The sequence below is a fragment of the Tupaia chinensis genome, unplaced genomic scaffold (assembly GCF_000334495.1).
Source record: "Tupaia chinensis unplaced genomic scaffold, TupChi_1.0 Scaffold000532_1, whole genome shotgun sequence".
Lineage (NCBI taxonomy): Eukaryota > Metazoa > Chordata > Mammalia > Scandentia > Tupaiidae > Tupaia > Tupaia belangeri.
Window position 1 is genome coordinate 6,474,424 of NW_006160045.1, and position 16,219 is coordinate 6,490,642.

Here is a 16,219-nt window from a genome sequence, read left to right on the forward strand (position 1 = left end):
GTAAGTATGTCAGAATTTGGTTAGTATGAGTTTCAGTAGAAAATCGAAGTGTTGGGGGAACCAGCAGTTAGTGTAATGGCTATGTCGCTGGACTCCCACGTAGTCAACCACGGTTTGCATCCCAGACCCGGTGACTTAAAGCTCACGCTGGGCACGTGTGCGTGCGTGCCCAAGATCCCAAGAGGAGAATGGAGAAGGGATTGCGGTGTCACCATCCCCCCTGGGGGGTGATTTCTCGCTTTCTGTCTCTATGTCTCTCTCTGTCTGGCGAGCGAGCACACGCGCCCTATAGTGAAAATCTCTCCAAAAAAAAAAAAAAAAGAAAATCGAAGTGTTATGGCATTGCATTAAATATTGGAATGTAATATCCATTTCTTTCCCTTTTATATTATTTTTTTGTCATTATTCATTATAAGGCATGTGTACTCACCAGAGGGGGACAGAGACAGAGACACAGAGAGAGAGAGAGAAAGGGAGAGAGCAAGCTGCCAGGTCCAGGACTCAAACTGTGGTCGGCCATGTGAGAGTCCAGCATCTCAACCAGTATGCCACCTGCTGGCCCGCATTTCTTTGTTTTTTGATGTTTTCAACTGGAAAAATTAAAATAAATATAATAAATTATGATGGTTCCTTTTTTACTTCTGTCAGTAGGCACATACACTCAGAGACAAAAAAAAAAAAAGCATCCCCCCTCCAGTGGGGCATGGTCATACCACAATCCTTTCTCCCCCATTTCTTCATCCCATCAAAATTTTGGGCATGCATGTACATGCTCCTGTCATGTTTTTCAGTCCACTAGGACCAGGGTTGTACTGCAGTCAGCTGCTTAGCACCTAGCTCCCAGCACATGGAGTTGAAGAACTACTACGCTATAGGGCCAACCCTGAAACATAAACATTTTTAACAGTACTTTAATGCTGAAGAATAAGTATAGTCTAGTGTTCAACCAGAATGCTGCAGAAGGAAGCTACTTTTACCATAGCACTTGGTTTGTATCAAGGAGTTAGATTTATTTATTTATTTATTTTTGCTAGAGGGTACATGTGCTCACCAAAAGGAGAGGGAGAAAGGCTTGCCCAGCAGGATGTGGATATGCCTCCATCCCACCTCCATTTTTCCATCCTATTTTTCAAGCTGCTGGGGCCAGGATTCACATGGTTGGCCATTTGAGATCTGGCCCCCGCAATAACCAGGCCATGAGACCAACTCAAGGAATTGGACTTTTTAAAACTAAATTATAAAGCACTTCGTTTTTTTGGGTTTTTTTCATCTTCTTTTTTTAGTTTGCTGTAGGGTACATACCCTTGACAGAGACAGGAAGGAAGAGTGAAATGAGAAATTTCTTAGGCTTGGGGCACACATGCATGTGTACCTGGCATGATTTTCTTTTTTTTTTCTTTTTTGTTTTCTTTTAACCTGGCATGATTTTCAAGCTGCCAGACTTGAACTGCACAATCAGCTATATAGAATCCAGCCATCTTAACTTCCATGCCACCCACTAGCCCCAAAGCATAAGTCAGTACAACAGATAAAAGATTTTTCATTCTCATCATAACTTTTTTCCTTCTCTCTCAGAATCATGAAGAGTCAAAGTAAAGCTCTTTTTGTTAATGAAGTGGTGCCAGATAGTTGTTGCTATGTTTATGCAGCACATAGAGAACTTGCTTTTGAATGTTTTAGATTAGCCTCTGAAGAATGATTCTAGATTCAGAAGTGGAGGCTTATTTAGATCTTATGATGACGATTTTCTTATATTCGATTTGAACCTATAAAACTATTTTCAGGGATTCTGAATTACATTCTCATTTCTTAGCATGTTAACATTCAACTTCATAGCATTTTTATATAGTGGAATTTTTTTCTTTTTGAAGAGAGAGATTTTTGCTATGGGATATGTATACTGACCAGAGAAACAGTGCAAAATCACCCCCCACCCCCCCATGGGGGTGGCCATACTACAATCCCTTCTCTTCCATTCTCCTCTTGGGATCTTGGGCATGCAGGCACATGCATTTGGCTTGCGTTTTAAGCCACCAGATCTGGGACTCAAACCATGGTCATCTGTCAACTATGTGGAAGTCCAGCGACATAACCATTATGCCATCTGCTGGCCCACAGAATAATGAAATCTTTTAAAGTAAAGATCATGTTCTTACTTTCAAAATACAGTGTAAACACCTTCCCTGCCTTTTCCACAGAACTAGTAACTTCTTAATGTTTTACAAATGCCTTTGTTGGATATGTATGTTCTGTTACATTGAATATTCCCTAAAATTAAATGTTTAAAGGCTACTTTTGATGATCTGTTTCTCTGGGTATTTCTAACAGAACTGTCTTTCACCGTAATCTGTTTTCAATTATAATAATATTAACTGAAATTTTGAAAATATATGTGTGTGAGGTAGTCTAAATACATTATTAGCAAAAAGTTAATATTATTTTTTTTTAATTCTAGATTTCAGCATTTATAGTATCTTTGGGGTTTTCAATAGTAATTGGCTATCTAAGGAGATTAACACTGATATAACTGCACTTTGAACTATGTAAGCCAGTGGTAATGTTTCAGCTGAGGAAATGTTCTGTGCTAATATTAGAATCCAGAGAAGCTATATTTTTTTTTACAGCCATTTCAGTGACATTTGTTTGGAAGCGTATTGCCGTTAAGATTTTTTTTCAATTCTTCTTTCTCCTTTTTTTCCTACAGTCCTCTTTTATCCAAACATAAGGTAAGGTGTTTCTTTTCAAAATATTTAAAGGAAAAATGTTAGTGTAATATGTCTGTTTATGGATTGCTTCAGAAAATAAAGAAACCTTTCTCATGTTATTTTCAACTTTCTAATTTAATGCAACAGTTTCCAAAAAGTTAGCTTTTTTGTTGTTGTTTTTAAACTTTTTAGATAGCGGCCGTAGAAAAGTCTCTGGGAAGGAAATGTATTATGCAGTTAATAGTGTCTGAAGATCCAAAGGAAAGAGGAGCTACAGCCAAAGAGTCAGGTATCTTTTTAAATTAAGTTGGGGTGATATAAAAGCTTCCTGCCTCCTAATGTATTTTACAAGCGTTAATCTGTATCGGTGTGAAAGAACGATTTTGTGTTTACATTTTTGTATGTATATCTCTTCTAGAAAATTACCAAAGCAAGATTTATTTTTCCTGTTGCATAACTCCATCTTTAGACATCTAGTAGTAGACATTATAAGATCTACATTCTTATAAAAACATAAATTCATTTCCATGTTTTTAGTAGGTGGTTATATGTATTGTGAAGAGATTGTATAAAAATGTTCTGAAATAGAATTGGTTTTGGTACATTCAAAATCTTTTTCTGTTTAAAAATTAACAACTATTGTATGAACTTTTACCAGAAATTTGGTCTGTGACGCTAGATATTTAAAAACTCTCTATCTTGATAATTTCATCTATAAAAAGTATTCTCTTTGCCTCTTGGTTAACTAACATATGATATACTTTAATGTCTGTATATATACCTCTAATGCATTTTTGATGTATTTATACCACTTTGTGTCTTACATCAAAGGATTTTTAGAAACTTTTTCTAAATCTTTATAAACATTTCATGTTTAAAAATTAATTAATTAATTAAAATTTCATGTTGTTCATCGTAAAAACCTGAAAAAATAAAGACAAATAAGTATGTATTTAGATTTTACTATTTTCCCCCATACTTGATTTTATTACTAATTTATATTCATGGTCTTCACATTCCCAAGCCTGAAAGCCCTGAAATTGAAAGGAAGTATCAAGTGTTTTCAGCGAGTTGCCCTAAAGATAGAAGATGATTTGGATGCTGTCTATTTAATTTGCCTTTTACTCGTCACAAAGTACTTTTTTATTTTTTCAGATCTTTTTTCCTTTTTTTTTTTTTTTTACATTGGGCAAGTTCGAAATACTACGTTGGTCAGTCCTATTATGTTCTGTTTTTCCTGTTTTTTCTTATGTCAGAAATCAGAGTAAAATAAACTTCATCATAATGTTGATGGGGGTCTCATAAAAAGCTGTCTTGCTGGGGCTGGCAGGTGACATGGTTGTTAGGGTACTGGACTCTCCCATACAGTTGACTGTGGTTCGCATCCTGGTCCTGGTGACTTGCTTTCTCACATTCTCTCTTTCTCACTCTCACTGTAGTGGCCAAATTTAAATAAGTAAATAAAGTTAAATAAAAAAAATTTTTTTGAGAGGTTTTTTGCTATAGGGCGCGTGCGCTCACCAGACAGACAGAGACAGAGAGACAGAAAGCGAGAAATCACCCCCCAGGGGAGATGGCCACGCCACAATCCCTTCTCCTCCATTCTCCTCTTGGGATCCTGGGCACGCGCACGCATGCACCCAGCGTGAGTTTTAAGCCACTGGGTCCAGGACGTGAACCTCGGTTGACTACGTGGGGGTCCAGCGACATAGCCATTACGCTAACTGCTGGTCCCAATAAAATAATTCTTAAAAAAAAAAATAAAAAGCCATCTCACGGGGCGTGGATGTGTCTCTGTGTTGTGTGTTGTACAGGTTGTAAGGAGTGCTATTATGGGGGTGTTTATGTAAGTCTGAGACTTAACTTTGGTCACTGTTCGGTGCTGTCGAGGAGGGAAATGGAGGCACTGATTTTAAGTCACTTGCTTGGCGCTTCGATTCACAACTAGGACTTGAATCTTTGGTTTTTAACTGACCATAGCATGCTTCTGCTAAGTAAGTTGCATGAAATATCAAGGACTTCAATAATACTAACATATTACTAATAACCGTCTATTGAGGAAATGTGATCTAAATTCCAAGGAGAGAAATCTTGCCCAAATGTGATGAAATAATGTTTTAAAAAGAAATCTCAACAATTTGGGGGATGCCAAATGTAGTTTGGAACTCCATCTAAATTATATATCTTTTTTTGCATGTGTTTTTGTTTTTTAGGGAGAGAATTTTGCTAAAGGGCACTTGTGCTCACCAGAGAGAAAGAGACAGAAAGCAAGAAATTGCTCCCTGGGCAGATGGCCATGTTGCAATCCCTTCTCCTCTCTTCTCCTCTTGGAATCTTGGGCACACATGCTCACACACCTGGCGTGAGTTTCAAGTCACTGGATCCAGGACTTGAACTGCTGTCTACTATGTGGGAGTCTAGCAACGTAACCATTATGCCATCTGCTGGTCCCTTAAGTTATGTCTTTTTTTATTTTTATTATTATTATTATTTCTAAATAATGGGATAAAGCAACCATTTTTAGACTGTTCTGTAAATAATACATTGTACTTATGCTTTGTCTTTACTATTAACCACTAAAATGGTATCTCAGTTTATTAGATACAATATTTTCAATGGTTGTCTTTTGTTCAGTAACTAGGGTCAACCCTCTCACTTCTCACTCACATGATGGCATGTCAGAATGATTCTGTTATTTTTCAGTCATTTATAGTTATTAAACAGTCTCATTTTGATTTTTTTTTATTGCTTAATCCAGACTTCATTTTAACATTTACATCTCAGTTTACTCAAACCTCTTCTCTGCCCTCCAGCCGCCAGGGGCTGCTGGCAAAGTCTGCTCGCAGTTGGAGCTGGCAGGATTACTGTTAATGACTGAATCCAGGTGGTTCTGTGGGGGATGAGCGCCCGTAGGCTAGCTGAGGACAAGCTTACTCCTGCGCAGCTCTCCTGGAAATCTGTGGTCATTTAGGTACCATCTGGGAGCAGTACAGTCCATTCCTCTGATTGAAGGGAGGGTTGATTCTGTTTCCTATGCTTTTACAGTCCCTGTAAGACTGTAGTCCCCAACCTCATTTCATCTCTGAATCCTATGGACATGTTTCAAGGGCCATCTTCTGAGCTTTTGGGTACTGGGAATTTGTGGAGGACAGGAGTGCCCCCTTTCCACCTGGTTGTGGCCCTTTTGCTTTAACCTTCCCCATCTTAACAGAAGGGCAGGTCAGTAAGCTCCATGGCAAAGCAGACAACTATTAGAGATGAAATGTCCATGTGTTTTCTTTTTCCTTTTATTTTGGAGAGGTTTTTGCTATAGGACACATATGCTCACCAGAAAGACAGAGAGACAGAAAGCGAGAAATCACCCCCCAGGGGGGATGGCCACGCCACAATCCCTTCTCCTCCATTCTCCTCTCGGGATCTTGGGCACACACGCACGCGCGCCCAGTGTGAGTTTTAAGCCACCGGGTCCGGGAAGCAAACCGCGGTCGACTACATGGGAGTCCAGCGACATAGCCATTACTCTAACTGCTGGTCCCACCACCTTCTGGTCTTGAGGACATTTAAGTAAGGATGTTTTTGTTATTGTTGTTATGGTTTGGGCCCCACTTCTCCGTTTTCTCAGTTGGAATTATTATTATTTATCTATTTTAGATTTTTTTCTATAGGCACATACATTCACCAGAGAAAGAGAGAGAAGGAAAGTGAGAAATCACCACTCAGGAGGGGTCCAAGCCACAGTCCCTTCTCCTCTTGGGATTTTGAGTGTACATATACATGTACCCAGTGTGTTTCTCAGACCACCAGGTCCAGGACTTGACTGCAGAATCAGTCATATGGGATCTAATGCCTTAACCAGCATGCCATCTGCTGGCCCAATAATTATTAGAAGTACCAATAAGTGAAAGCCAAATGAAATAAAATTATCACCATAGTTTGTCTTATTTTTACCTTTGTCCCATTTATATAAACTTAAGATAGGACTGAAAAATAGTTAAAACTTCTAAAATAGTTATGACACTAAATGTATCAATAAACGAAGGATCAGCAAGCTTCTCTGTTATCTGTTAATTTGTGTAATTCCCATTCATTATTACATGAAAATTTTTAAATATATATATTTTTAAAGATTTTTGCTTTAGGATGCTCACACTTGCCAGAGAGACAGAAAGAGACAGCAAGTGAGAAATCTCCCCCCATCCCCCCGCCAAGAGGGATCGCCATTCCTCAGTCCCTTCTCTTCCATTCTCCTCTTGAGATTTTGGGCATGCACACACACGCTTCCAGTGTGAGTTTTAAGTCACCGGGTCTGGGACTCGAACCATGGTCAACTAAGTGGGAGTCTAGTGACATACCCATTATGCTATCTACTGGTCTCTGTATTCCTTTTTTTATTTTAACTTTATTTATTTTACTTATTTTTAATCTTGACCAGAGAGGGACAGAGTGAGAGAGAGAGAAAGTGAGAAAGCAAGCCACCAGGTCTAGGACTCAAACCACAGTCAGCCATATGGAAGTCCAGTGCCCTTAACCACCATGCCACCTGCTGGCCCCCCTGTATTACTTTAAAAATAAATAAATAAATAAAACAGCTTTTATTATTCACTCTGTATTTATGTGTGGTATTTTAGACAGGGTCTTACTTTGTCACTGGTCTCTTGTGTGGCCTTGCCCTGTCAGCAGAAATATCCAGTGGATACTACCAGCAAGGCCCCAATATTTCTTTTCTTACATTTTAAATTATAAATGAATGTCTAAGATTTACTATGTAAAAATATTTACTTAATATGCCATGTCATTTATTCTTATTCATAATAGAGTGAATGTGTATGCATGGGAGAGAGAGATAGAAGAGGTCCCCTCAGAGGTGCCCAGCCACACTATTTTACACTCCCTTTGGCCCTCCAGCACCAGGACCCTAGGCAAATGCATATGCAACCGATGTGTTTTCAGGCTGCCCGGAACAGGGGCCTGAGTCGTGGTCAGCATGTGACTTCCACCTACAAGTCTGGCATGCTACCGGCTGTGCCGCAGAGACTGGGCTGGACTTAATATACTGAAAATAATTTTTCTAGCATAATTTAAGTGTGAAAGGTCAATAAAGTTTAATATACTTCTTAGTTTGCTATAGGGTGTGTGTTCTTACCAGAAAGACAAATAAAGGGAAAGTGAGATATCACTCTGCAAAAGGAATGGCCACATTGCAATTCCTTCTTCTCTTAGGATTTTGGGCACGCATGCATGTTGATTTTCAAGCCACAGGGTCTGGGACTGAACTTTGTAGTCGGCCTTGTGTGATCCAGCCACCTTAACCTCCATACCACCTGCTGGCCCTGGTATATCTTTAACCTTTGAAAAAAATATTTTTTTTCAGTTACAATGGAGACCTAATTATTTATTCATATTAGCATGTTTTTGAATAATCTATTATTTTTATATGTAAAGATTTATTTACTAAATATTTTAGATATTTCTTCTACATAAAGAGACTATTTATTATACAGCAGATAAAATTCCCGTTTCAGAGTTAGAATATCGTGTTATACGTCTTAGTCTTATGTCCTCCTTTTTTCTTCCTGTGCAAAGTGTTGTTTTGAATTTGAAAACAACTTATTTTTCTTCATCTTTAGAAAATAAAACGTGTCTTGGCATGGAACCAACTAAAGAAAGCGGGCAGCAAGAAGAGCCCTTGGAGAGCAGTCCTTGCTGTGACCAGTCAGGCCAGCAGGCAGATTCCCTGAGCCTTCCGGTAACTGCAAGAAAGGACCACACGGAGGAGCCTCTCTGCAGCACTGAAGCCACACTGGAGCTCCACGCCCAGTCCTCCGAGACGGCTGGGAGCAGGTCTGGGCCAGACTCTTCGGAGAGTGCCTGTGAAGATGACAGCCACTTGCAGCTGGCTCAGACAGAGTCCTGCCAAAATGTAGCCAAAACAGAGGACATTGCTGAAGACCCAAAGGTGTTACCTTCCAGTGAGTCAATGATAGAGCCACAGGTTTTATCAGGCTGTGACCATATACCTCCTGCATTGATTTCTGAGGGTAAATATTCACAGACTCAAAGAAAAGAACTCCATTTGCCACTTCAGGATGCTTCTGAGGCGTTGCCCAGAGACCAACTTGAGAACAATGAATTAGATGAACTCCAGCCACCTGATCTCACAGACAGCAATGGAAAATCACCAAAGGGTCAGACTGACTCAGAGAGCACTGAGAATGTACTTTGTGAAAATAATCAAATATCTGATTTAAGTACAGTGCTTCCAAAGGTGTGTATGGCCCCAGAGGAAAAGGGGGACAAGGATGACCAAGTCAATAAAGAAATAGAAGACTATTTGAAGAGCCTTTTAGAAGGATGTTTAAAAGATTCCGAAGTTTCCCTTTCATATGGAGATAACCAAGAAGACGACTCTGATCTCCTTCAAGATCTTTCTCCGGAGGAAGCATCCTACAGTCTCCAGGAGAATCTGCCTTCCGACGAAAGCAGCCTTTCTCTTGATGATCTTGCCAAAAGGATAGAGATTGCAGAGGTAAACTAGTGATAATGTAGAATTAAAAGTAAAACGAAATTTTAAAAACTAATGTATTTACTAAATATTGCCTTGTTTATATAAGTTTTCTCTGGTCTCAAACATGAAGGAAAATTTTAGTTAACATAAACTTTTAATCATAAGTAGTAGTATTTGTTTGAATGTATTGAACCAAATGACTTTAATCATTATGTTTATATTTCAAGGAGTCATATAGCATGCCTGCAGATATGGTAAATATTGTTATAATAGAACTGTTATTTAAATAGTCCTTGGACTTTTATCTGGCAATCCCAGGAAATGTGATCAAGACAAGGTTAGTCACATTATAATGAGGAAATAGCATTTTCTTCTCACACATACATGTAGAAGATAAAATGCAATATGCACTCACTATTTCTTTTCCTCATGAATGTATTTTTTAAAATCTTTAAAACAGACTAACAGAATGGAAGATACATTTTAAAATATAATAAGATTGGGAGATAATGAATTTTCAAGTTATTAGGTGGTAAAACATACAAAAACCTGAAAAAGAGGTGACCAATCTCTTTATTTGATAATACAATAAAAAATTTTCAGGAAAAAAAAAAGATAGAAAAGCTTTTTCCAAATTACTGACCCTCACAAGGCAGCCTGGAAGAGCAGAATTAGATGGTCTTCACTTTAAAACTGACCCTGTCTCTTAGTGATCAGCCTTATAGAGTTACTTTGTACCTCTGTAAACCTGTTTCCTCCTTTGAAAATTAAGATACTAGCTGCTTTTATTTACTATTTTTTTTTTCTAAGTCAGATTTGAAAATGGGGGGGAGAGACAAAAAGCACTTCAGAACAAAATGGACAAGTAACGAAGCTATATACATAACAAAATATATGTGAAAATAGAACCCTGCGAAAATCTTCCTAAAATAATTGTAACTGTTACATCATTAGCGTCCTTTATTAACACTCAGGGTGGCAATTCTCCATAAACTATGATTTTTATTCTTAATTTTTTTCTTAATGAGATTACTTCACATCACTTAATAGTACAGTTTCTATTTCAGGTGATGAAAAAATTTGGAAACAAAGAGTAGTGATAGTTACTTAACATTTTGAAGACAATTGTCTTCATCAAAAATGTGTACATAAAAATGATTAAAATGGCAATCATGTGGTCTATATTTTTACTACAATTAAAAAATAGTTTAAAAAAATAAATAGAATCAACAGAGAAGCTCTTGACTCAGTATTCATGATCTTGTTTATTTTATTTATTTTAACCAGATCCTTGGTACAGGGCATTATCAAAACAGGGATGACGTCCATATTCCAATTCTGTGATAATACCGTAAGGTTATTGTCCTCTCACTGCTTCTCTCACACAAGTGATCAGTTGGCATTGTGGGGAGAAGCCATATGATCTAGCTTTATCTTTTATAGGTATAAACTCTGTAGAAGGATCAGAACGCCGTGTGTCTTCCTGACTGATAGAACAGCTTAAGGTGGGAGATAAATTGTTGAAATAACACTGTGTATTACAACTAAATGGACTGTTTTCTCCGGAAACTCGTAGTACATTGTCAGTTCTCCTATACTGTAACAGCTAGCAGTAGAAATTTGTGTTTAAAGTTGTCTTTTCTGAAAAGTTAATCTATTATGATCCACCCTCCTAAAATTCTGTTGCTATATTAAGTTAAACTTTTTTTGGAGTCCCAAAAACTGCATATGTATGATTAACAAAGCAAAACTAATTTACTTTCCGATGATAATGCTAAATAAGTTGTTAAACATTTACTTTCTGAATACTTCCTTCCTTCTCTATTCTGGGACATATGCTTTAACTAACAAAGGGAAATAATCCAGTCCTAGTAGGTTTGCTTGTAAGTAAAGCCTGTAATTTTTCATTTTTAAAAATTAGATTCTATGGGCCGGCAGGTGACATAGTAGTTAAGGGCATGGGACGCCCACATGACTTAACTGCAGTTTGAGTCCCAGACCTGGCAGCTTGCTTTCTCACTTTCCCTCTCTCTCTCTTTCTCTTTAACTCTGTCCCTCTCTGGTCAAATTAAAATAAATAAATAAACAAATGAAATAATTCTTAAAAATAAAATTAGATTCTAGGGGACCAGCAAGTGGAATGGTGGTTAAGGCACTGGATACTCCCACATGTGAACCATGGTTTGAGTCCCAGATCTGGTGACTTTCTTTCTCACCTCCGCCTCTCACCCCCGTCCCCCCCTCCCTGCCCACCAGTGTGTGTGTGTGTCTGGTCAATTTAAAAAAAAAAAAAAAAAAAAAGTGACTAAATAAATTAATTAAATAAATAATTCTTTTTAAAAATTAGATTCTAATTTTTTAAAATTAAAGTGCAAACATTTAACTTCTTTTTTTAGAATGATTTATGTAATTTTATTTATTATTATCCTACAATGTGACGGGACATGGGGGAGGGAGAAAGAGAGACAGAGAGTGAGAAAGCAAGCCACTGGGTCCTGGACTACGAACCACAGTTAGCCATGTGTGAGTTCAGAACCTTAACCACCATTCCACCTGCCAACCCCAACATATAATGTCTTAATTCAAACATTTTGGTTTTTGTGCTTTTGGTGAAATTTTAGTAAGATTATTCCCTGTGTCAGGGAAGTTCTTGGCCTTTCGAGGGCCCTCTGATGTCACACTTTGTTAATTTTACTGGATTTGTTTTGGAATATTTTTTATGCTTTCCTCCTTTTGTGAACAGAAGATACAGAACATAATTTTCTAATAGCTGAAGACTAGTTATGAATAGTATTTTTCAAACCCTCAGATACCACTAAGGCACACGAGCCTGCCGGCCTTCACACCTCCATGTTGCTATGCTGTCTTAGTCAGTACCTCTCTGTTCTCTTTCCCAAATCTTCCAGTGTCTCTCCCCTCGGTGACTGCTGCTCATAGCCTCCCTTACCGCTTGTAACTCTTTTACCACTGCATTTGTGGTAGAACATACTGGTATGTCCTTTATTTGCCAGCTTCACATCCCCCTTTTCCTTCATCTCTGCGTTCATTTTCTTGCCACTTCTGCATTGCTCAGCTTTGGCTCCAGTGGAACTTGGTTAGAAGCACTTGTTTTGTTGTGTTTGAAATAAGGCTTAAACAATTTTCTGGGTTGATGTATCACATAAAATGAAATATGCAAAATTTCTAGAGAAATAAAAATGTCTACACTATTTTAATTCAGCAGTGAGAGAAACATGTATAAATAGAAATTTTTTTAGGTTTGAAGCTTTTTCAAATCCAGAAATAATTTTGCAAAGTAGTATCTAAAAGAATTGCCATTCTTTCTTATGGTAACGAAAAAGATCATTATTCATTATCATCAAAAATGTAGTCTCCATTGTTTTAAAACATTTAAAAAAATGTATCAGGCAAGACCATGGCTTGGTGGTTAAGGTGGTTCAATTGCACATGTCGTACTTTCATACACGTGGCTTGAAAAACACACCAGGCACATGTACATGCTAGCCCAAAATCCTGAAAGGAGGGAGTGATGGAGGAGGGGTTGCAGTATGACAATCCTTCCTAGGAGTGCTTTCTCACTTTCCCTGTCTCTGTCTCTCTCCAACAAGCACACAAACCTGGCTAAATTTTAAAAAGAAAAACTTATCCTCATTATCCTTCATGGATTTTTTTTTTTTTTTGGAGAGGTTTTTGCTATAGGGCGCGTGTGCTCGCCAGACAGAGAGGGACAGCGAGATAGAAAGAGAGAAATCCCCCCCCCCAAGAGGGGATGGCCACACTGCAATCCCTTCTCCTCCATTCTCCTCTTGGGATCTTAGGCATGCACGCACACGCGCCCGACATGAGTTTAAGCCACTGGGTCCAGGACTCGAACCGCAGTCAAATATGTGGGAGTCCAGCGACATAGCCATTACGCTAACTGCTGATCCCATCCTTCATGGATTTTTAAGGGGAAAAAATTCTCTCTCTCATGCAGGCTAGGCAGCAAGTTAGAAAGATTCACTCATTTACTTTCTCATTCAGTAATTTTTGTTTTGGTTTGGTTTGGTTTTGGTTTTGCTACAGGGCACTTGGATTTGCCAGAGAGAGACAGAAAGGGGAAAGTAAGAAATCATCCTCTAGGGAGTCGGCCATGCTGCAATTCCTTCTCCTCCATTCTCCTCTCGGGATTTTGGGCATGCGTACACACACTCTCTGCTAATTTTTATGTGAGTGATTTCTTAGTGCTACAACATTGTAGATGTATTGATTAAAAATAGAGGGACCAGCAGATGGCATGGTGGTTAGGGTGCTGGACACTCTCACATGGTCAACCATGGTTCAAGTCCCAGACCTGGTAGCTCACTTTCTCAACTGTGGAACTCCCTTACCAAGTTAAGATGGTAGTACCTAAGCAGCCATGTGTGTATATGTGTGTGTGTATACACACACACACACATATTCACACATATACATGCACAGATACATATGCATATATATATATATATATAATTATTTATTTAATTCCATTTGTTATTATTATTTTTTAATCTGACCAGACAAAGACAGAGAAAGAGAGAAAGGGAAAGCAGAAAATCCTGGACCTGAAGGTCCAGGACTCGAACTGCAGTCAGCCCTGTGGGAATTCAGCACCTTTAACCACCATGTCCCTGCCAGTCCCAGGAGCCACATTTTATGAAATCATGGAGGTAGCCTATCCATGTACCTCAGACAAAGGAAGGTCTTAGAATTCATGGGGCCAGCAGGTGACATAATGATTAAGGCACTGGTCTCTCACATGGTCACCATGGTTCGAGTCTCAGACCCAATAGCTTGAAACTCATACTGTACATATGTGCATTCCCAAAATACCAAGAGGAGAATGGAGGAAAAGGGATTGCTGTGTGGTCGTCCCCTCTGAGAGGTGATTTCTCTATCTATTTTTGTCTCTATCTTTCTCTGTCTCTCTGGTGAGTGCACATGCCCTATAGCAAAAAAATCTCAAAAAAAAAAAAAAAAGAACATGTGGTTCTGTCTAGTGTGGCTCTTTCAATGGACCACAGGGTAAGTCTTTCTTAAATAGAAGAAATTCATTTCTCCAATAACATGAGAAACTTAAACAGTTGTCCTAGGATTTTTGTAGGTACCAGGAGGAGCAAACTGGTGGTGGCATGGTGGTTAATATAGCTGGATCCCACATGGCCAACTGTGATTCAAGTCCTGGATTCAGTAGCTTGGGGGGAAAACAAAAATAAACCCAGGAATGATCTATTTTTAATTTGCGCTAGATGGTCTCATCTTTCCCTCTTGTTTTTATCCTGCATTCTTTTTTAAAATTATTTATTTAATTTTTTACTTGTCCATTGATTTATTTTCATTTGACCAGAGAGAGATACAGAGAGAGAGAGAGAGAATGGGGGAAAGCAAACCACCAGGTCTGGGACTCAGAGCTGTGATCGGCCATGTGGGCGTGTCCAGCGCCTTAACCACCACAGCACCTGCTGGTCCCTTATCCTGCATTCTAAATTTTAAAATTAATGAATACTTCGTGATTATCATGTCTCCTACACCTACTCCTTTTCTTTTCCATTTTGATCACTCTTCTAATTTACATCTTTACTGCTTCTTAGACATTTGCAATTGCTACTTAAGAAGTTTCCTCATCCCTCATTTCATCTTCTCCTCCAAATACCCTTTATTAGTACTGTGTAAACCTAGTGTCTCAAACAAATACCCGAAGAAGCCAATCAGATAATAGAAGTAAATTAAATGACTTAGTTATACAGTGACAGAGAGAAACCTTCCATGCCTGTCTAGAAGTATTTGTATTCTTAATACTGTAAGGTTGAACCAAACATACTTGAGGGTCACAGTCTAACACATAGGCTGTTAAACTCCTGCTATAAAACATTTACATTGTCATTACTTACCCTACTGCCTTTAACTTTAAGATAAAAGCTGTACTAATTGATTTGGTTTCATGGTAACCTGGTCCAATCTGCCTGGTCCATCTCCAGCTGTCCTGTGTTCTCAGCATATATTGTAGTCAGACAAGTCCCCTTGCTGCCTCCTAGATATACCTTGCACGTGTCACCTCTGCTCTCTAATGTTCTGTGTTATATCAGCTCTGCTCTGGAGTGATGCCCTGTCTATCCACATACCTTTTCCATAACATTGAGGTCTTGCCTCTTTAGCATGGAGTGCCATGTCCAGGGCCTGCTCATAGTCAGTGCTCAGGAAATGCTAACTGCTGCCATTTTTCCTTGATCACTGAAGTCCATGATGCTTGTTCTTTCTCACTACTCTGAATTTCAAATGAAGGAGGGCCTGGAGCTTTATACCTCTTCGTGGCTTTTCTAACTCTTTCCTCCCTCTGTTATTGTAGACATGCACACACTGTCTTTTACACCAAATTGCAAACTCTTTAAGGGCTGAAACCATGTTGATTATAACTTTGCATTCTCAACAAAGCCAACACAGATATTGCAAATAACTTACTATATACAGAAAGGAATTTTGTTTGTTTGTTTATTTTTTGTTTGCTATAGGGTGTGTGCACTTGCCATAGAGAGACAGAGAAGGAGGGAGGAAATGAGAAATCACCCCCCCCAGGTTTATGGCCACATCACAATCCCTTCTCCTCCATTCTCCTCTCAGGATTTTGGATGAACATGCACCCAAAATGTTTTTTCAAGCTGCCAGTCCAGGATTCAAACTGAAGTCAGTCATGTGAGATCCAGCTGTCTTAGTCATCACATCACTGAGTGGTCTCTGAAAATAAGATTATTTTCACATTAGGGAACTATCCAGAGATTTAATCTTTAGTTTGTATTCTAATACATCCAGTTACTAATACTGTAAGCTTAAATTACTCAAACTCTCTAAGCTAGGGTTAATCATCTGTAAAATGGAGCTGAAAATGCCTATAAAAGAGAGTATGAAGACTGAATATCACATATTGTATAAATGTCTTTCTATAAAGTGTAAACATTCACTAAATTAGAGCTTTTTTTTTCTTTTTTGGGAGAAA

General features: G+C 38.5%; 1 protein-coding gene across 1 annotated transcript in view; it reads left to right on the forward strand.

Annotated features, from left to right (window-relative positions):
- CNST (consortin, connexin sorting protein) overlaps positions 1-16,219 on the forward strand; it is a 101,628-nt gene that overhangs the window by 74,480 nt on the left and 10,929 nt on the right. Inside the window, 3 exon segments of the mRNA XM_014591114.2 lie at positions 2,705-2,726; positions 2,898-2,994; positions 8,333-9,231. Coding sequence (XP_014446600.2) covers positions 2,705-2,726; positions 2,898-2,994; positions 8,333-9,231 — 1,018 coding nt within the window.